Here is a 23,157-nt window from a genome sequence, read left to right as displayed (position 1 = left end):
ATCAACCCAGTTTATAGGTTTATTTCATTACCATTATTAATCACCTTATAAAAAAAAAAATCACATATAAAAATAATAAAATAAATAAATAAAAACACCATACTGTACTGGACTAGTTCTTTTTTTTTCTATGTAATAATAATAATAATATTAAAAAATGGATATTTTAAATAGAAAACAGTATTTGGTGATAATCTGAGAAACCGTTTATAAATCCTTCTGTTTGTTAGCTGATTGTGAAGAAAAAAACTTTCAAAGTGAATGATTCTGATTGTCATCATTGTATTACAGACAGTCCAGTCAAAACCCCACTTTGGTGGCTCTCTGGTTCCTAACATCTCATACATGTTGGGTATAAAAGTCAATGCAGTGTTCTGGTACTTGTAGTGCTGATGTCTTCTGTGCCTGTACTGTTTTGTCACATATGTTGGTCACGCTTTATTTTAAGGGATGTTTTTTTTGTTTATTAACTGTTAACAAACAGCTAATAAACATGTTAATATACATTATGTATTTTCTGTTAACTGTTAGTAAGTTAATATGTAATAGGCCAGCTAAAACTACAAACACCAGAGCCCTATGGATGATCAATACCCAGTGGATCTTATGCTTCAAATCAGTTAAAATTGTTACTGTAGTAATGTTCAGCAAATTAAATCAGGTTTTTATTAACCCTAAACCTTAGCTAAAAATTAACTATGTTTGTTAATAGGTAATAAACTACAAAAAGGCCTAGATGTTTCACCATACAGTTTTGGTTTGTACCTGTGTAACTGTATAGGACGTGAAATACTGGGACTTAATACAGAACATTTAAATTGTTATTTCGTATGGACATTTTCTGCAATGAAAATTGAAACTATTTTCATTTCAGAAAATAGTTGTGTTTAAGTAATTCATCTCCTCTTTATTTTTATACATATACAATATTGGCTTTCCTTTGCATTGTTTTACAGTCTTTCAGCCTGCGGTTTATCATTTCATTTATAGCATTGTAAGATCTCCTGGGACAGGGTGGTGTCTGAATTAAGTGCAGTGACCTTTCACCTTTTGGTCCACGGTCTATGAATCATCCCCTGTGATTTGTCCTTTCCATGCCAGTTAGTTTTGAATACCTCTGTGTTTACATGTCCATTATTTCCAATTAGATTTAGGATTCGTTTTTTTGTTTTGTTTGAACTTTCGTTTTTATAAAGTTTTAAAGTGTTCTTGCTGGCTACATGTGTTATGTGCATTCAGTTGGAATCACAGCAAGGGAATACTAATGTTGATGCAGAGCCTTCAGATTTCTGTTGTGCCATCTATACTGTGCTGCATATGTCTGTCTATTTAAATCAAATATATTAATTTAGTAAATCTTGGTTAGAAAATTGCTCACGCTGTGATGTCGTATTATTTGTGGTTGCTAGGAATTATGAGAGTTACTTTAATCACAAGACATAGGAGACACATTTGATTTGAATGGTAGAAATCATCTAACCAGGATACATCTGATTTAAGGCTGTAGGTTTTTCACAGATATCACGATGAAATGCACCCATTACTGTGTAATATGCAGTCTCCTGTTAAAATTCCCATTTCTGAAACAATAGTGTAAACATGAATATTTGTTATCAATTAAAAATACAGCAAATGTTTGCCTTATTGATGCACAACCTGTTACATTGCAGTTAGGAACCTGGCAGCCAGTTTAGTTTTCTTCTGGTAAATGAATGAACGCATAGAAATGTATTTGCTTACGATTGTAAGTCGCCCTGGATAAGGGCGTCTGCTAAGAAATAAATAATAATAGAGATGCACAATTTCTTTAAAATTTCAATGAAAGAGACACCACCTACATCAAAGGTTGAAAATATTTCTGCTAAAGATCACTCTGTACAAGAAGGAGACATTTCACATGTCTGTTGTTGTTTTTACATTTATTTATGTTTTTATTGTGTTTTGGTGATTCAGTGATGGTTAAAATGGAATGTCTTGAAAAGGTTGACAACTTAGCATTTACTGTTTTTCAGGTAAGCATTTAAATATTAAGGAGCATTAGTTGTATAATAACTCAAGAGAAAATGACCAATCTTGAATGCGACAACGTTATTTTTTCAGCTTTATTAAATATAATATTTTTTATCATTAAACATTTTAGAAATTCAATTCAGGATAGAGCAATAACGCCATTTGCTGTGTGCGTTGAGTGCGTTTCTGAGAAACCCAGCACCATTTGTGCCTGGTGATGGAATGCATCAAAGGTAATGAATTCCTTGTCACACACTTTTTGTGTTCTAATATAATTACCCTGGTTCCCCAAGCGGAGATGCCACATCTTGCTCGCAGGTGAGTCATGGTTTAATTCAATTGTTCTGCTTGCTGTCCTGAGGTATTAGGAGGTAAAGAGATTTGTATCCTCCCAGGGCCCACAGCTGGGCAATGGTTAGGCCTTGATTTCAAAACAGAATCTTTCTCCATTTTATAATAATAAAAACATGCTCTACATTATCTTCATATGAATAATATACATTTTGGAAACTTGTCTTGCATTTCAGTATATTACATTTTGTCTTAATTGATGGAATTAACTGGGGCGTGGCTTAAATCCAAACTATAGTCATAGTTGCTGTATAGGAACACCTGCTAAGAGAACACTTTGCCTAAGGGAACACCCTTGTGGTGAAACTGATTTTTCCCATTGTAAATGCTCCGCCTAAAGGAACAGGAACTTCACTTAAAAGAACACCTTTTTGGCACCGCTAGCAATTTGTTCACAACTGATACAGTACTGTTATTAACCTGATAACTCATCATCATCAAACTTAAATTCAAATGGTTTATTCAATCTTTTCAAATGTGACTTGTCATCGCGAGAGTGTCTTGAGGCACACTGATTGGTTTATTCAGTCTTTCCAGAACCGCCGTCATATCATTGGCTCGTTTTGTATTCTGATTTCCACGAGTGCACTTCATCGCTACAAAATGGCATGTAAACAAACGGTGAAAAGCGCTGCTTTTTCTCTTGCTACACAAAGTTAGAAATTGTCCGAACTCCTGAAAAAAACCTGAATCGGACACAAGTCGTCGAAATTTGTTGTTTTCCGTTCTGGTGAGTTGCTTCACCATTCTGTTAAATAATTGTGTGCATGTCTTGAATATTGCTCTTGTCAGGCATTGATAATTTAATTTAGAGCCGCTGCTACATTTTTAACATGTGTAGGGGTGCTGTGTTCGTTTAGTTTGACAGTTTAGTAACGTTAGTTATTCTATTAATTTCATATGTTGATGCATGTGTGTCATGACAAGTAATAAATATGTGTTTATTTATTGATTCATATTGTGTCTGGTGGTCAACTCCGTCTTAAAGAACACTCCGGCTAATAGAACACTTTGCTTGCTTCCCAAGGGGTGTTCTCTTAGCTGGAGACTACTGTATAGCTATGGCTGTGCCATATGATTTGATTTAATTCAATAATACATTCTCTTTTGTTTTATAAAATGTATTTCATAGTCCTTGACTGCAATCAGTTCTAACTTTGATTTTGAGATTTAGAAATTCTGTTCTGTTTTCCAAATATTTTGTGAGTCCCAAAGTTCTGTTTGGTAACAAAGTTGATCCCGATCATGAAATAATTAAATCCAATATTTGTTTGTCTGGCAGCTTGGGACAAGACATGGTCAAGCCAGGTTAGAATGAAATGTGTTTTAAAAATGTGTTGTGCATACTGTATAATAGTACTGGAGGAAATACTGTGACTCGATTATAAAGGACCAAACCTAAAGGGAATTCAAGGATATTAGCCTGACAGTCCTAATTGTTGGAATTTCATGTTTTTGCAAAGGACTCCTAAAGTATCTCGTACAACAAGTATTGTAATAAATGTGCTTGTTAAGGAGCTCTGTATTTCTTTGACATTTTAAAATTTAAGTTTCATTAGTAATTGTGTTTTTGTATTCTTTGGTATTTAAATATGCAGACTGTGTAAAATATACAGATGTATGTACAGTATGTATATATCTATATGTATTCAGTTATTTTTTAAACCAAAGTTTAAGGTATGCTGCCCAAGGTAGTCCTGAGTCAATAGTGTGCAGCAGTTTAGAGTAGTGGTTAGGGCTCGGGACTCTTGACCGGAGGGTCGTGGGTTCAGACCCATGTGGGGGACACTGCTGCTGTACCCTTGGGCAAGGTACTTTACCTAGATTGCTCCAGTGAAAACCCAACTGTATAAATGGGTAACTATGTAAAAATAATGTGTAAAAAATAATGTAATTGTATGTAAATATAATGTGATATCTTGCAACAATTGTAAGTCACCCTGGATAAGAAATAAATAATAATAGTTTTGTTTTGGTAAAATTATATATATATATATATATATATATATATATATATATATATATATATATATATATATATATATATATATATATATACATACAGACGTGCTCAAATTTGTTGGTACCCCTCCACAAAAAACGAAGAATGCACAATTTTCTCTGAAATAACTTGAAACTGACAAAAGTAATTGGCATCCACCATTGTTTATTCCATATTTAATAGAAATCAGACTTTTTATTCAACATAATATTGTAAATAATAAAACAAATGAAAATGGCATGGACAAAAATGATGGGACCGCTAACCTAATATTTTGTTGCACAACCTTTAGAGGCAATCACTGCAATCAAATGTTTTCTGTAGCTCTCAGTGAGACTTCTGCACCTGTTAACAGGTAGTTTGGCCCACTCTTCCTGAGCAAACTGCTCCAGCTGTCTCAGGTTTGATGGGTGCCTTCTCCAGACTGCAAGTTTCAGCTCTTTCCATAGATGTTCGATAGGATTCAGATCAGGACTCATAGAAGGCCACTTCAGAATAGTCCAATGTTTTGTTCTTCTCCATTCTTGGGTGCTTTTAGCTGTGTGTTTTGGGTCATTATCCTGTTGGAGGACCCATGACCTGCGACTGAGACAGAGCTTTCTGACACTGGGCAGTACGTTTCGCTCCAGAATGCCTTGATATTCTTGAGATTTCATTGTGCCCTGCACAGATTCAAGGCACCCTGTGCCAGGCGCATCAAAGCAGCCCCAAAACATAACCAAGCCTCCTCCATGTTTCACTGTAGGTATGGTGTTCTTTTCTTTGAAAGCTTCATTTTTTTGTCTGTGAACACAGAGCTGATGTGACTTGCCAAAAAGCTCCAGTATTGACTCATCTGTCCAAAGGACATTCTCCCAGAAGGATTGTGGCTTGTCAATATGCATTTTTAGCAAATTCCAGTCTGGCTTTTTTATGTTTCTTTCAAAAGTGGAGTCCTCCTGGGTCTTCTTCCATGGAGCCCACTTTCGCTCAAAAAGCAACGGATGGTGCGATCAGAAACTGACGTACCTTCACTTTGGAGTTCAGCTTGTATCTCTTTGGCAGTTACCCTTGGTTCTTTTTCTACCATTCGCACTATCCTTCTGTTCAATCTGGGGTCGATTTTCCTCTTGCGGCCACGCCCAGGGAGGTTGGCTATAGTTCCATGGACCTTAAATTTCTTTATAATATTTGCAACTGTTGTCACAGGAACATCAAGCTGCTTGGAGATGGTCTTGTAGCCTTGACCTTTACCATGCTTGTCTATTATTTTCTTTCTGATCTCCTCAGACAACTCTCTCCTTTGCTTTCTCTGGTCCACGCTCAGTGTGGTGCACACAATGATACCAAACAGCACAGTGACTACTTTTCTCCATTTAAATAGGCTGAATGACTAATTACAAGATTGGAGACATGTGTGATACTAATTAAAGAAACTAATTAGTTTGAAATATCACTATAATCCAATTATTTATTATCTTTTCTAAGGGGTACCAACGAATGTGTCCAGGCCATTTTAGAATATCTTTGTAGAATAAGCAATAATTCATCTCTTTTCACAGCTTCTTTGCTTTATTCTATGACATACCAAAGGCATGCAAGTATACATGATAAAATAGCTTTTAATTTCATCACTTTTCAGGAGGAAAGAAGCATTATTTCAATGAGCTGTAAGGGTACCAACAAATTTGAGCACGTCTGTATATATATATATATATATATATATATATATATATATATATATATATACATTTTTTTTTAAATTTAGTCGTTGCCAATTATTTTTATTTTATCCCAATTTAGAGTTGCCAATTATTTTTTTATAATCTCAGCTCCCCGCTGCCACCCCTGCGCTGACTTAGGAGGGCGAAGACGAACACATACTGTCCTCCAAAGCGTGTGCCGTCAGCTGACAGCTTTTTTTCACACTGCAGACTCACCATGCTGCCACCCAAGAGCTACAGCGTCGGAGGACAACGTAGCTCTCAGGCAGCTTACAGGCAAGCCCGCAGGCGCCCGGCCAGACTACAGGGGTCGCTGGTGTACGGTGAGCTGAGGACACCCTGGCCGACCTAACCCTCCCTCCCCCCGGACGACGCTCAGCCAATTGTGTGCCGCCCCCTGGGAGCTCCTGTCCACGGTCGGCAGTGGAATAGCCTGGACTCGAACTCGCGACGTCCAGACTATAGAGCACATCCTGCACTCCACGTGGAGCGCCTTTACTGGATGCGCCACTCGGGAACCCCCCGGTAAAATATTTTAAGTCCAAAACTGATAAAATATTTATATGGAAATGGATAGTTCCTATTCCTATTAAAGAAAGGGACATCGTTGTGAACGAAAATTATGGGAACTAGACTCATTTTGTATATGTTTCTAAAGGCAAACAGTCAATTTTCCTTTTTGAATCACTGATCTTTTCTCACGTATGAAATAAATAGGATTCTTGCTTCCCATTTCTATTCTTTGTCTCCTCCTGATTGCCAATTGATTTTTTTTTTGTTTCCAAGGCCCTTCTCTTATTGTTGATTGAGGCCCCCGTGGCTTACAGGCACACAGAATATAATGGTTGGCAATAACTGGCAAATCAGGCACCTCCATCTAGGATTAATAATTTAAAAAGTGGAGCTCAACGTAATTGACATGCCTGTGGTCATTGATGGCATTTTTTGAAATAGGCTTTGAAGTTGTTGTGCTGTGCAAAAATCAATGATTTGTAGAATGTTTACTCATATGAAATTATATGGTAATTTAGATGGTATTTGTGTATACATATACAATACCCAATACATAGCATTTGGTAGGTAGTATTTGTTTGTAACCAAGGGCAGTAGCTACCTTTTGGGGGGAGTTTGTTGGAGAGCGGCCCATTGTGAGGGCTAAAGTAATTTGCCACTTTTTTGGGGGATTTACTGTAAATTAATTTTAGATTGCTCGTCTCTTTGAGAAAGTAATTATAATAATAATAATATACGTGTTTAATTATATCTGAAACAACAAAAAAAATGTATGTATTATTAAAGTTGTTGGGACATCACTGGAGATTTGTTTTTAATGATGACGTGGAAAATAGGTTAGTGGTCAGCTATGTACACTTTCTCAATATACAGTAAATATACATAGGCAGGCTACATGCATGCATACACAAACGTTGAATAGGAAATGCTTAAAACAGATGAGAACACCTTTGTTGTAATGAAGGTGCAAATAGAGAGCATTAACTGGCTGTCATTTCAAGAGGAAAAGCTTGCATTGCTGTAATTGCTCTCACAAGTGCTGCCAGTCCCTGTGATGAAGAGGGCTTTTCAATTGTCTGAGGTGAATTGCATGTATATGCAGTGGCATATCAATTTTTAGATAAGCATAAAGCATGTGGGTCCAGAGTGCATTGGGCTTTGCTGTGTTTCCTGAGCGAATCAGAGCTGAGGGGGGCTCCCTTCAGCCTCTGCAGGCAGCTGACATTCTTATCTGACAGCTAGAGGTGGAACTGGAAGGACCCAAACTTGCCTCCACCACCCCCAGAGAGATTGTTAGTCCATTCCTTTATAGTAGTTCATGTTGGCTCTTTGTCAGTGCCGGGATGCTGGCAATAAATATGTCACGGTTACAATAGAGTGAGCTCACATACTGCAGCCATGAAAGCCCAGCGGGAGAGACTGCGAATTCCAGGGCTGACCTTGGAGTGAGTATTTTCCTCATTTTCAATATTTTAATGATTTGTTTTTCCCTTTCTGACTCCTATATGGTGGCAATGCTGTTGTTTAGCGAGAGCGTTTCTGAATGTGGTTGCCGTGGAATATCTTGGTAGCAGAGCAAGGTGGAGGAACATGATTTAAAATGCACTGCAGCAAGCATCAGCCTCAGTGCGTAGTGCGTGTATATATATGTGTGTGTGTGTGAGAGAGTCTAAAGCCAGGATACTGCAGCAGATTCACAACAAGAAGCTCTCTGTTTGTTTATTTCTGAGGATACAGAAACACAGTGCATAATTATCTTGGCAGTTCATTGTAATGGTGAAGACTTCACAGTCTGTGGCCAATCTGTTTGTTCTGTGCAACAGCTTCACAAAAGGCCGTCTGTTCCAAGCAAATACTTCAAAAACCTTAAACAGGGCAGCTACAATAGTGTCAAGATAACAGAATTAACTGTGTTCACATGTATACACACACTGACTGTACTTTAATGTTTCAATAAAAAAATAAACACAATCTGAGCTGTATTAATCATTACATTGGTGTATGTTTACATGTTATGTAATGCTTTTTGTTGTTGTGTGTGTGTGTTTTTTGGTGTGAGATTGCATCAGTTTTGTTTACATATGAACCAAAACAGTTTGGTGTAAAATATGGAATTTATAGAGTTTTTTTTTTTTTTTAAATACGTTTAATTTGTATTGCTAAAAACAGTATTACTCAGATTATGTTCATCATTGTTATCTATACAAAAGAGTGATTCCAAATTTAGTGTAACAGTATGTTTTACATAGCTGAGTTATACAAAATTAATAGTAAATCAACATAAGGCTTGCTAGTTTATTTCTGTTGGAAATCACATGTAGTTTAAAACTGGTGTTGTGACTATTTATATTTCTTCATATATCTTGTTTTACCTTTTAGATAATTATTTTTCCCCTCCTGCTTCCACACAAGTCTTAATTTCCTAGTTTGAAGCAGTTTGTGAATTGTGCAAACTCTGCAGAGATCCTTGCAAGGCCTTTACTACGCAGAAATGCCGTAGTATTGATCCTCAAGCCGTTCATTCTGTGGATGTGATTTGCATGACCTCATTCAGTTTAATTATGTTCTACAGAGGTGATTCAAATCAGGACTTAACCTTTGTGATTTAAAATGATCTGTTTCACAGGCAACACAGATACCACTGAGCACTGTTTTTTTTCTGAATAAATACTGGTACATTAAATATTTGTAGTAAATAATAAATATAAAATGGTAGGTTTTATGTTAAGCCTAGTGTAAAAAGTAATGTGATGAGTTTACATCTTAAATGAATCTGGTTTTGTGAATTTGTGTGTGTAATTCCTCAGCGTAATGATGTGCCTCTGCCTGCTTGGGAATTCTTATTAACAGGCAGTTCTATAGGTGTTGTCTAAAGGATATCTATTTATTAAACTCGGTTTAACTTGCAGCCTCACTCCAAGAAGCTTGAGCCCAACTCCTACAAGCCCCTGCAGCCCTTGCAGCCCGCTGCACGCGTTTCACTTTTGGAGGTAAGGAAGAGCCTAGCGAAGCGGCCATTTTGTTTTGGCACAGGGGAAGCTGAGCAACAAATCATGAGTTAAACAGATTGTATTGATACAAATCTTAGAAGGAAAAGCAGCTGAAATATTCTTTCTTGAGGTCTGGTTTGAGCACAACAGTTGGGTTGAGCACAACATGCTGCATTTACGCAGAACAAATCCAGTAAAATATCATTAAACCCCCTACCTCACTCCCAAAAGCTTATTTTTGGCAAACTGGGAAAAACAAAACCTTCATACTTTTATTGTTTAAATGAACGGCATACTGTATTCTTTTAACAAGCTTCTCTTAGAATCTGACAGGAACACTAATCCATCGAATGAAGCTTTTCATTTGTCCATGAAAATGTGCTGGTTGCCACATGTCTTTCTAATCTTATCACTCTGAATTTCAGATACTTGGGCTGGATATGTGACGCTATGAAGCCTTAACACACATTGTTTCAAATATATCTGTAGAAAGCAGGATTAAGGCTGTGTGTGGCAAGATGCCCTCTAGTCTCTACTATACTCTGTATATACAGGGGGGAAATAATCACTACTAGTATACACATTTCTTGTCTAAACATTAATAAGGATTCGAAGTCCCACCCTGTCTTTTTAGAAACGTGTGTATTTCAGTTCTAAAGAGCAGTAGAGCGGGTCTGTATTTTGTATGTTATTTATGTACGTGTGTGTGTATGTGTGTTGTATTTGCATACTACGTTTCATGATTGATGGTATTGAAGAACACTATGGGCAGTTTCACAGCTGTGCTTCCCTTTATTTTGAGAATGGATCTATAGTCTGTTTTTTTTTTTTTTTTTTTTTCCACAGTGATGTGTTTATTTATTTATTTTTTTATTTTTTTATTTTTTTCCTTCCTCAACTAAATTAAAAATAGTCTTGGACCTCTCTCGGACCTTGTAGTGTATACATAGCAAAAAGATATATGTGCCGGTACACCATTCACTTTTAGTTATACCAGGCTTGGCAGTACCCATAGCAGCAATACATTTAATACATTTCTTCTGGTAAAATCAACAAAAGAGTATCCGACCCAGTATTGGAGTAAATGGATAACATTTTGGTTACCACTGCACTTGAGATGTCAGGCTTATTAAAATATTGCACCTTTGTTTTGAAGAGGGGTTTATCTATTTAGCTGTACAGTGATATGTTGTCAGCAAACCATGTGAGTGGGGTTAGACAAACAGGAAAGGCATCCTGTCCTCCAGCATCGCAAACCAGCACAGGTTTTACAGCTTTTAGTAGGCGAATGGATTCTCTTCTTATAGTCCTTTTTCTACTCCAAATGGATCAAATAGACAATTTAAAGCCCATTACTTGATAATAATGGACTAGGAATTTAGTCCAGAGGTCTTACCGAGCAGTAATTAACCTGGATTTGACTATTTGGAGTAAGACTGGTCACCAGAGGTCTGAATTCTTACTGTAACTGCCAACTTGCTCCTAAAAGCTTTTTTTTTTTTACCTTTCCTTCAATCCCCAAGTTCTACTTTTTTAAATTGTTTTGATGTACAGTAAATGGAATGAAGCCCATTTTTTTATTTGAATATTCAAACGTGGCTATCCATCCTTATAATAGTTTTTTGAATGATCATTTTCAGGTGGTGATGATTAGTTCTTGGTTCAATACAAGTAAAGTAATGTTTATTCCATTTTAGCATGGCTTTATGTTAGACTGATGGAAGGTGCAGATGTTTTGTGCTTTTTCTCCTCTTTATGCAAGAACATTTTTGTAAGAAAGATGTCATTGTGATTTATAGACCTCCATGATAATCTGTGTCATTGACATGCTTATTACAGAAGCTTCAGCTTGTGGTAAATCGGTTTCCCCCCAGAAGACCAACCCAGTACGCCATCAATCATTTTTATAATGATATTCCCAAACAGAGGAAGACATTTTAATGGATTCTTATCCTAACCCTTTTAGTATGCTTCCTAATCTAAACTTCATTTGGAACACTTCATGTCTTAATAATGAACCTTTTCCTTTTGATAAATTACTGAAAAATACCCTCTGCGTTATTTTTATACCATGATGTATACAGTGCAAATCAATTAATCAATGAATCTTTATTTTATATAGCTCCTTTCGTAGTGGACAGCCATCACAAAGCGCTTTACAAAATGCAGTTGATGATTTCAGAATCTCAATATTGTGTATACTGTGCATGTATTTGTACATCCCAAGGAATTATGTAGAAGGTCCACAATATAAAGCTTGATTGTTTGGGTTTGTAGATGACATGGTTTCATATAACAAATTCAAGTTGTTTCCCATATTGCCATATACCAAACATGGTTCTCAATTAGGTGGCACACATAAATCATGTCCTTAGTAGTGCTGAAAGATAACAATAGCACATACATGCATTAAGTTGCCAACATACTATAAAACAAAGCAATACAGTATCCTCTCAAAGTAAAGTTTTCAATATTATAGCTGTTGTTTTGAAACTGGGATTCAATTAAAAAACAAATGTTCAAAGTCAAGCTTTTCAGCTAGGAACATGTTAAAGGAAAGAGGGTGTATGATCTAAAGCCTTGTCTTATTTTTCAGTTAAGCTAGATGTTAATAAAGCCAGGATGTTCGTGGAAATGGCTTTTTAAAACATATTTTAGTCTAGTCATACTGGTTATCTAGACTATCAGATAGAGCAAGCTCATTGTTAAGATTACAATACAACTTAGTCTAGTTTACAAATGTTTAGACAAAGTTTTTTTTTTTTTTAAGACAGAAAAAAAAGTTATTTTGGTTATAGCTTGATTCATGTGCCACTTTAACACTATTCAAACATAAAGAAAAATAATACCAGTCTGATATTGGATTCTGATATTGCTCTATAGTCATGTTCATTTTGATTAATCACAGCTGAAGGGCTTTTGTCTGAAATATCCTGAAATAAAAAAGTTTAAATGATTAAAACATTTGTGTTCATCTATATGTCTGTCTGCCTGGACTGGAGAGGAGGGCTATAGTGGAAAATCATTGACCCGAGGGAAGACTATTGTTACTGACAAGGGTCTATAATGCCTGAAGGAGCAGGCACCCTGGAGGTAACAACAGTCTTCCCGAGGGGCATTTAATTTTCCACTGTGGCTGAGTCTGCAGTATATATTTAATGAAGGAATCGGTCAAGAAAATAAGTGAGGCAAGGTTGGATAGTAAATACAACTTTTGTCTATTTTGTTTAAATATAGCTGATACAGCATACGTAGATAAATAAATAACATAAATAAATAACAGAACATGTTTTTAATCAGAGTTTTTATCCGTCTCCATTTGGTTTGCTGACTGCTGCATAATCCAATTTATGACCCGCCCCTTCATATTTGTTTTTGTCGTGTTAAATTTTAGAAAGTTAGAAAAAAGTGACAGTGACGTTTTAATCACCATTTTAGTGTTTGGAGCATCTTTCTTTTGTTGTATGTTTTTTGTAATTCATTTTCTGTTAAGTCACAGAATCGGTGTTCAGCCATTTTCTCTTGTTGTGAGGAGTGCAGGGGGGAAAGGCTTTCCTTTGAAAAGGGGCGGGACTGACAGTGCTGTGAACCAATCGCATGACAGATGGAGACTATTGCCAGGTGGTGTAAGGATGTCAGAGCAATAGTTCAATCTATTTTTGCTCCTATGATGAGGTTTTAACCAATCACAGGCCAGAATTGGCCTCTGGCATTATAGCCCCCTGTCGGTGACAATAGCCTTGGGTCAATAATTTCTCTCTCTCTCTCTCCTCAATTTTATTTTTTTTTGTCACAAAATGTATTTTACTGGTTGTGAACTCACAGATTGGTTCTGTACAAGATTATTTCACTGTAAATATCGGTACTGTCAATGTTATGTGTATGCTTTACCAAAACAATCTTCAGGCAACACATGTTACAGTAATCAAAGGTAGAATTTTATTACATGTTTTAAGATATGATTCAGACTATTCAGCATTTTAAAACTAATTTGATCTGACCTAGTTATAATCTTGCTGCAGGTTTTCTATACATCTGACAAACAATATTCTGTTCATACTTTACTTTCAAGAGCATTTTATAAAGTGTTGCTTCCTTTTTTCAATCGCTCTCTTTGTGTAGGCTGTAGCCTCTTGACATTTTAAGTCTTTTGCAGAAGGAGCTAAACTATTTAAGATCTGTAGGGTTTCCATTTCAGTGCTGCATAAACTGCACGTCAGAGGTGTAAATGTGTTGATAATCAGCACAGCATAATACAAATCACAAGCTTGGTTTCCTTTTTTTGTTTGCTGCAGCCTGCCTGTTCTGCTTCATAAGAATTGCACAATCGCTGGACCCAAACCGATTGAATTATTAATACCTTCAGTTTAAACATGCTATTGAGCCTTTTTCTTCCAGCGTGGTTGCATCACAGTATGACCGGAGTGCATTACAGCTCAGAGCCTTTGTTTTTCTACCACTCGGAGAAGAAAATAACTTTAAGTATCTGTCATCGAGTGAGAATTCTGTTTCTTTTTTTCTGAATGTCCAGAATGGAGTGACATACGGTAATTGCATCATCTTTGCAATGAATGGATTCCAAACACTATAGGTGTGTGTGTGTGTGTGTGTGTATGTATGTATGTGTGTATATGTATGTGTGTGTGTATATATATGTGTATATATATATATATAATTACACACACATATGTGAAAGCACGTCTGGAGCATGAGAGTGACCCAGCTGCGATGTGGGAAAAGGTTCTGTCGTCAGATGAGACCAAGATAGAGCTTTTTGGCCAAAACTCAAAGCGTTATGTGTGGCGCAAACCTAACACTGCCCATGCCTCAAGGCACACCATCCCTACAGTGAAGTATGGTGGTGGCAGCATCATGCTGTGGGGATGCTTTTCATCAGCAGGGACTGGGCATCTTGTTAAAATTGAAGGAAGAATGGATGGAGCAAAATACAAGGAAATAATGCAAGAGAACCAGCTTCAGTCCGCTAAAAAACTGAAGCTTGGGAGGAAATTCACCTTTCAGCAGGACAATGATCCCAAGCACAAGGCCAAAGCAACATTGGAGTGGCCCAAGAACAAAAAGGTGAATGTCCTACAGTGGCCCAGTCAAAGTCCTGATCTCAATCCCATTGAGAATCTGTGGCACTATTTGAAAATTGCGGTCCACAAGCGTCGTCCAACCAACCTGAACAACCTGGAGCAAATCTGCCAAGAAGAATGGGCCAAAATCACTCCGACACTGTGTGCAAAGCTGGTACATACTTACCCCAAAAGACTTAAAGCTGTTATTGCAGCAAAAAGTGGCTCTACCAAATATTAACCCTTTGCAGTCCATTGTCGGACCTGGTCCGACATTGCAATTATTCCTATCCGGTCCATTGTCGGACCCTGTCCGACATCATCAAAAAAATGCAAAAAACGGGTTTCTAGTCGGTTTTTTCTCCGGAAAAAGCTGAGAAAACCATTCAATGGCCGAGTGGGAGCGACAGGAGCCGAGACAAGCCGATTTAAAACAAAAAACAAAAAAACAAAAACAAAGGCGTATCTCATGAATAGTCATACCTGCCCCTGGGATCAGATAGGGGCGGCCATAAGGAAACAAGCTGCCTGTTACTGAATCAGCGCACAGAGACTATCATGGACATTTGCAGAGCTTTTTTGAGATGTTATAGTAATAAAATAATGACTTGGAACGCATTATTGAGGAGTTTGGTGATAAAACGAGTGATCAGGAGATGATTGATCGGTATGTACGACTATTATTTTTATTGTTATTTATTTCTTACATAGGTGAAAGTGATAGCGAACGAAAGGGTGGGGCGGGGCTGGAGATGCCTAGTGAGTGCTTTGTTGATATGCAGGGCCTTTTAAACCCGTTTGACTGTGAAAAAAAACAACCTTTTAAACAGCGCGTCTAAAATTAACTGCGTGTGAAAATAAATTGGACCTGATATATATATATATGGTCTGAGCACACACTTGAAACTCAGGGGAGACGTTTAAGGAGGGCAGAGATGTTTTAAACTCCTTCAAGTGGTTTTGTTCGTGCACAGGGTGTGCTATATGTCCAGACAACTTTTAATAATCAAGAAAATCATACTTATTTAATTTAAAGTTAACGAATCAGAGCAGTAGTAGTGCCCTTTTGGTTTATTAAATGCTTTGAAAAGTGGATTGGTTGGTTGCGCAGACTGCCCAAGTAATAAGCAATCTGGGCGATCCAGTGCTTTTACAGGTTTAAACCTTTGCAGTCCATTTATTAATTGCGCGTCAGGCACGTCAGGTCTAATTTATTTTCACACGCACAGTAAATTTTAGACGTGCTATTTAAAAGTATTTTTTTCCACAGTCAAACGGGTTTAAATGGCCCTGCATATCAACAAAGCACTCACTAGGCATCTCCAGCCCCGCCCCACCCTTTCGTTCGCTATCACTTTCACCTATGTAAGAAATACATAATAATAAAAATAATAGTCGTACATACCGATCAATCATCTCCTGATCACTCGTTTTATCACCAAACTCCTCAATAATGCGTTCCAAGTCATTATTTTATTACTATAACATCTCAAAAAAGCTCTGCAAATGTCCATGATAGTCTCTGTGCGCTGACGCACTCAGCTAGCTTGTTTACTATGACCGCCCCGTTATCTGATACTATGCCATGTAGGACTATTCACGAGATACGCCTTTATTTATTTATTTTTTTCCCGACTTGTCTCGGCTCCTGTCACTCCCACTCGGCAATTGAATGGGTTTCTTGGCTTTTTCCGGAGAAAAAACGACTAGAAACCCGTTTTTTGCGTTGCTATAATGATGTCGGACCCAGTGTGACAAAGGACCTGAGAGGAATAATTGCAATGTCGGACCCACTCCGACAATGGACCGCAAAGGGTTAACGGCATTAGTACTTCAGTACAGTAAAACAGATATGGTTATTAGAACATAAGAAAGTTTACAAACGAGAGGAGGCCATTCAGCCCATCTTGCTAGTTTTGGTTGTTAGTAGCTTATTGATCCCAGAATCTCATCAAGCAGCTTCTTGATGGATCCCAGGGTGTCAGCTTCAACAACATTACTGGGGAGTTGGTTCCATACCCTCACAATTCTCTGTGTAAAAAAGTGCCTCCTATTTTCTGTTCTGAATGCCCCTTTAAATAATCTCCATTTGTGACCCCTAGTCCTTATTTCTTTTTTCAGGTCAAGAAAGTCCCATGGGTCGACATTGTCTGTATCTTTTAGGATTTTGAATGCTTGAATCAGATCACCGCATAGTAGAGCTGTTATATGTATTTAATACCTATGAAGGGGGTTGTTGTTGTTGTTATTTATTATTATGTAAATTAATAATAATGTAATGCGTACGAGAATTTTGAGTTGGCATTACTGTGCAGTTAAAGCAGCTGCAACAGAAACTCTGTGCTGTTCTGTCAGGATTCGGATCTCTCACTATCTGGATCAGATTCCCAGGAATCTGAATCCTTCCTTTCAGTTTCAGTAGGGCGTATTTGGCGCTTTGTGATTGGCTCAAATTCATACAGAAAGTTTTTACCAATAGATTTCTAGCTCTTCAGAGTCACTTAGTTCCAATGCTCTTGTGAGTTTTGCCATCTTTGTTTGTCGAGCGCTCCAACCAGTGATGTCACAGGAAAATGGCGGTGTCAAAATGGTGGAACACATGTGCCGGTTGCCGTTGTTTTAAAAGTTTTTTATTGTGTTGTAAGATAAACACAAGGGTGTTTTGATTGGGAAATGTTACATTTAGCACTTGATTTAATAATTTCCAGCCATTTCCTTTCCCCTTTAAATGACTAAAGTGATAATTGAACTTGAAAAGATTGCAGTGTGTGCTAGTGAGAGAAAGCTGTACTAGTTCTGTACTGTCCCTGTTACTGTAACCACCGGCCTTCTATAGACTCATATTAAATGCACAGCATGAGCCTTTATAATCCATTTAAAAAATCTACTTCCCATTTTGAACATGCTTGAACACACATCCTTCCACCAAAAAAATAGTTAATAGCCTTGCTCTGACTTAAAGAAGGCTGTGTACAATATTTTGAATAGATACATTATTTCTGGTTTAGCTGTTTATTGGCATTTTCTAACGCTCTGTTTAAATTGAGGTCTGGGGTTGCCTGAGAACTTGTAAATTCATATTTAATAATGATTCCAAAAAATCAGTGTATTGCCTACAATTTTTTGTTTACCAATCTTTCTAACATATTTGTATATACAGTAAGACCATTGGAAGCGGTTCTGTACTTCTCAAATGTTTAACAATAAAATAAAATCAGTGTTCCTAACAAGGATTCATTTTTCATGTTGGTGACCAAGACTGACAACTGTGTTTCCAGTTTCTGGGTAGCCTAGCAATCAACAAACCTTTTTAAGGCATAGGGTTGGGTACAGGCCCAGCTGTATCTTCCTTTCATTTTGGGTTATCGCCATGACTTGCTAAGAGGAATTTAAGCAGCTCTTCATTGGTAATTGAGATTGGAAAGGGCTAGGCATATTCATCTACTTCCAGTATGTGTCTAAACCAGTCACATGATTAAATTACTTTCACAGGACCTTCAACCAGTCATTTCAGTCCAGTGTGTTTGTTGACGCCTGTTGTCTGTATAAGCAAATGACACAGCGAGGTCTATTTTTATTTTTGGAAAATTCAGCCGACACCAGCATCTTAAAATGTATAAATCTTCTTAAAGAGCATCCCAGTGGTAACAGAGTTTAAAGGGCTGTTGTATTTAGACCACCTGTGTATATAGACCCCATTCTCTATAAAGATACATTAATTTTTTGTTTGAGAGCCACTAATTCTTCATATCTAGGTTGGTTCCTTTTTAATGTTAATCCCCCATCCCCAAAGCAACTCAAGTTAATCAGAAAAATAAATTACCTGATGACCCAATTAGAAAGTTTTTGGTGCAAGGGAATTTTGCCACTTAAATATCCTTCAGTTAGACTTGAACACTTCGAGGCTCTAACAAATTAGAGCCATGTAACAAGGTAGAAGTAGAGTTCAGTATACCCACCATAACTGTAGCAGAAATTACTCGATAATGCAGCCTGCTGTTGATTGGAACACAACAGGAACATGGTTGTCAAGTAGCTTGTGCCTCTTTAGCTTGTTTCAGAGAAACAGCTTATTCATTATCTGGGAACCTCCAAAACAGCTGTTGAAAGCAAGCAAACAAACAAGAAAGCAAGCCAAGCAATATCACCAGAGCAACAGTGTGAATGTTTGGTTTAGCTATAACAAAATGATACTAATCCTGGGGTGCAATGTATTGCGCCAGTAAAAGCAATCTGCATCTCTCTCTCTCTCTCTCTCTCTCTCTCTCTCTCTCTCTCTCTCTCTCTCTCTCTCTCTCTCTCTCTCTCTCTCTCTCTCTCTCTCTCTCTCTCTCTCTCTCTCTCTCTCTCTCTCTGAAATCCTGGGTTGTTAATAAGCAAATTGTTGAGTATTTTGAGTTAAATGCATAGCAGAATAGGAATAAGGTCCTGGCTGAGATCACTGTTTACAAATCACCTTCCCCTCTGGATTGTAAGCGTGTTGCTGCGTGCTCTTCTCTCTCTCAGGCTGTTTCTGCTGCAGTGTTTTGCTTAACAGCAGACAGGGCTTTGGAACAGATCATTTATTTGCTGCTTTAACAGCTTTCCAACCTTTAAAATAAATAAATAAATAAATAAATAAAAATAATAATAAAAATAAAAAAGGTACTGTTTTGCCTTATCTGTTGATAAACAAAGAGCAAGAGACCGAGTGGGAGATTAAAGGTAGTTTAAATACTGAGACTCCTGGAGCTTAGCTAGTTATCTAATTTGCTTAGGGAAGAGAGGTCGGGAGTATGCTTTATTTTGTAAATCAGAATCCTGAGATGGCAGTGCGACACAGCTTCATTTTTAAAAAAGGAAGGAGGGAAAGTTACAGGAGGAGGACCCAGCTTGCGTAAGATGCACAGGCTTAGTAACTGCCGGTGATGATGCATTGTTGCTTTCGGTTTCCACCCCCTACAAAGGATGCAAAGTGGTAGCTGCCTGTTAGATGATATGCAGTGTGTTTGGCTGAGGCAGTTACAGTGACACGGAGCATTTCATTATCAGAAGAACGAAGAGGGATAAAAAGTGGTTCAGCAATTGGTGTCGGTTCTCTCCCAGGGGTAGAGGTTGTTTGGGTCAAGCTAAAAAGAAGGGAAAATGTGTACAGGATCCTCTGGGAACTGACTGAGTAATTACAGGACCTTAAGGACACTGTGCCCCCTGGACATGCCGTGTGCTACAGCTGGCTGCAGATGAGTGTCGACAAATCAAGTTGTGCTTTGATTGCTCTGCAAGGAGCGCCGGTGGCACTCCACAGTTTAAATATCCCCCTGAATTAAACCTTTAACCTTAAAACCTGGGCTGTAATTAAATTTGGACCATGTCTGACTCAAGCTTTTGGACAGTTCTTTCTAACTTTTCCATGCCTCATTTCCTCACAAGATCAAGACTTCGCAGGTCTAAAAGGTATTTTTTTTTACATTTTTTTTATTTTTTATAGGTAATACAATTGAATGGTAGTAAGTGATAGCCTTTTAAAAAAGGAGATCCTAATGGTATATTTAGTATTGGAACAGTCAGTATGTTTTAAAGGTTAAGTGTAGAATTGTAATAAAAGAATAAGGAAGCAATACTGTATGTTTAGGCGTGAATGGCTGGTTATTTAAAACCTATTATTATTGAGCAATAACACAATTCCAAGGAGGCTGCTTGTTAAATGTACTTCAGTAAACCTATTGAGGTAGCAATATCAGTTGGCAAACAAACAAAGCCAGGTAGTCTTTATTCTCTTGGTTTTGTGCCCAATTGTTAACTTGCAGTTGACCCTGTTTACAGGGCAAACAAAGCTAAAGCTTTGGTTGTTTCTCTTGTTTAAATTGTGTACAACTTTAGAAAAATGTATGATAAATGAGTTGCAGTCCTACAAAAATCATGTACCAACATGCTATGACGTGTTTGAGTGTGGCCCTGCATCATGACCTATGGCAAGTGGCTAGACCTCCCTGTACCTCTACCAGCTGTTAAACTCAGAAAGGGCATCGCAAAAAATCCCATATAAGTATTAAAAAAATGAGGAAAAACCGCAAAGAAAGTTATTTCTATCATTTCTAATTGTTCTATTGAAAGACATTAAATTAAGTAGAGATTCAGCTTTGTAATAAAATAACACATCATTATTACATAATCTTTCTTTCTTTCTTTCTTTCTTTCTTTCTTTCTTTCTTTCTTTCTTTCTTTCTTTCTTTCTTTCTTTCTTTCTTAGTAGATGCCCTTATCCAAGGCGACTTACAATTGTTACATAATATCACAGTACAAAGTATTGCATTCTAAAATATTAATTACAAAATATCGTAATACAGATAAGAGCAGTTACGAAAGTACAGTAAGATCAAATTCAAGTAAGAGCAAAATAAAGAATACAGTAAATTATAAGTAAAAGCGAGTTTGATGAAGAGCAGTTAAAATTTATAGTAAGTAATTGCTTATATGAGTAAAGTCCAGTAAGAACACGCAGTAAGTATGATAAATGGATGAGAATGATTTCAAATAAGAGCAATTAGAAAAAAACATGAGTGGTTACCTATAAGAGTAAAATCAAATACAAGATACAGTAAGTAGTTATAGTTAGGAGCAGTAGTTGAATGTGGCAAGTTATGGAGCAGTTCGTGCAATTGCAAGCTGATGCAAGTACTGGTACAATTGGGTGCCATATAGTTCAGTATGGTTGAGAGTTGTGGTGTTTACAGATGCTGTCTAAACAGGTGTGTCTTGAGGAGGCGCCAGAAGGTGGTCGGGGACTGAGCAGGTGGAGGAGGAGTGGGCTCTGGAGGAGGGGGAGCGGAGGGGGGGTACAGCCAGTCTGCCAGAGGTGGAGGAGCGGAGAGGGGTGCAGGGAGAAATGATAGTCTAGAGATAGGAGGGAGCTGAAAGGTCAACACCGCGATAGGAGAGTACATGCAAAAATGAATTTCATACTTTGACAAAAGTATTTGGGCAATCAACATATTTTGTATGAAACCCATTCATTGCTAATTATTGAAAATGATTATGATTGAAAACCAACACCTGATGATAATTTATAGAATAAATAAATACATAATCTACAAGTGCTGAAAAATACATTTGAAATTTGTGATTAAAAAAGCAACAAAAATGGTTAAAACTAAAGAGTACAGCAACGATCTCAAAATGGCAGTGATAAACCTAAACGAAAATGGAGAAACTACTAGAAAAATAGCAAAAACCGAAAAGCACTGTGTGTGCTATTATTGACAAACACAGGAGAACAGGAACTACTACAGCTAGCTCCAGGTGTGGAAGACAAAGAAAAATTTCTGCAAAATCTGGAAGAATCATCATTTGAGTAGCCCGGCAAAATCCTTGGATTACTATAAAAAATTTGACACAAGAATTGAGAGAAGATGGCCAAGAAATTAACGAGCGAACAATTCAACGATACCTTAACAAGATGACTGTCCATGGGCGAAGATCATGATGCAAACCTTTGTTAAAAACAATACACAAAAGAAAGCGATTTGGAGTTTTCTGTTGAATACTTGAAGATGCCTGATGATTTCTTAAACCAAATGTTATCGTCTGGCGAATCCAAAATATAGCATTTTTTCACGAAGAAAGCAACAATGTGTTTGGAGGAAGAGAGGAGAGGAATTTAAAGAAGTTTATTATGCCCAGTATTAAACATGGTGGACGTTGTGTGATGGCATAGGCTTGTTTTTCCTTTGTATTGTAGAAGGATCAATGAACGCTGCAAAATGTCAAGACATTTGTTACCCTGTGCTAGAAGGCTTATTGGATGTAAGTTATATTCCAGCAAGATAATGACCAGAAGCATTCTGCAAAGTCTACGCAGGAGTTTCTGAAAAAAGGAAGATTACAGTTATGGATTGGCCATCTCAGTCCCCAGACTTGAATCTCATCAAGATGTTGTGGATTGACTTGAAGGCTACTGTTGCAAAAAGGAAACCAAAGTCGATTGCAGAACTCCAAGTGATCAAAGAACTCAACTGTGTTGAAGAATGGGCGAAAATATCTCCGAAAAAATACAAAAAACGACTACAGTGCAAAGATATCATGGTGAACCTTTATAAGGGACAGTACTGTAGCTGCTCTGTGAAAGTCAACTAACATATTGTATCAAAAATAGACAAAAGGAGTCATTCTTTGGGCCCTTTTTAAAGTTTGTTACCTAATTATTATTTATTTCTTAGCAGATGCCCTTATCCAGGGTGACTTGCAATTGTTACAAGATATCACATTATTTTTACATACAATTACCTATTTATACAGTTGGGTTTTTGCTGGAGCAATCTAGGTAAAGTACCTTGCTCAAGGGTACAGCAGCAGTGTCCCCACTTGGGATTGAACCCACGACCCTCCGGTCAAGAGTCCAGAGCCCTACCCACTACTCCACACTGCTGCCCACTGCTAAAGTTATCATACAGTGCATTCTTTTCTCCTTGTTATATTTTTTATGTATTAGGCACATATGTGTCTTCTAGAACCACTTTTACACAAAACCTAAT

General features: G+C 37.4%; 1 protein-coding gene across 8 annotated transcripts in view; it reads left to right on the top strand.

The window, feature by feature from the left end:
* The window catches only part of LOC117403880 (microtubule-associated serine/threonine-protein kinase 3-like), a 161,063-nt gene that overhangs the window by 71,965 nt on the left and 65,941 nt on the right, over positions 1-23,157 (top strand). For 4 of the 8 annotated variants that reach the window (XM_059008034.1, XM_059007965.1, XM_059007901.1 and 1 more), the window contains one exon: positions 9,489-9,569. The exons of 2 other annotated variants lie outside the window; for them this stretch is intronic. In XM_059008034.1, the coding sequence (XP_058864017.1) occupies positions 9,489-9,569 (81 nt within the window). Of the gene's footprint in view, positions 1-7,825; positions 8,025-9,488; positions 9,570-19,389; positions 20,081-23,157 lie in introns of those variants that run through there. 2 more of the 8 variants (XM_059008231.1, XM_059008301.1) reach the window with 2 other exon arrangements.

The sequence above is a fragment of the Acipenser ruthenus genome, chromosome 1 (assembly GCF_902713425.1).
Source record: "Acipenser ruthenus chromosome 1, fAciRut3.2 maternal haplotype, whole genome shotgun sequence".
NCBI lineage: Eukaryota > Metazoa > Chordata > Actinopteri > Acipenseriformes > Acipenseridae > Acipenser > Acipenser ruthenus.
The sequence above is the reverse complement of the archived record's forward strand: the minus strand, read 5'-3'. Positions and strand labels throughout refer to the sequence as shown.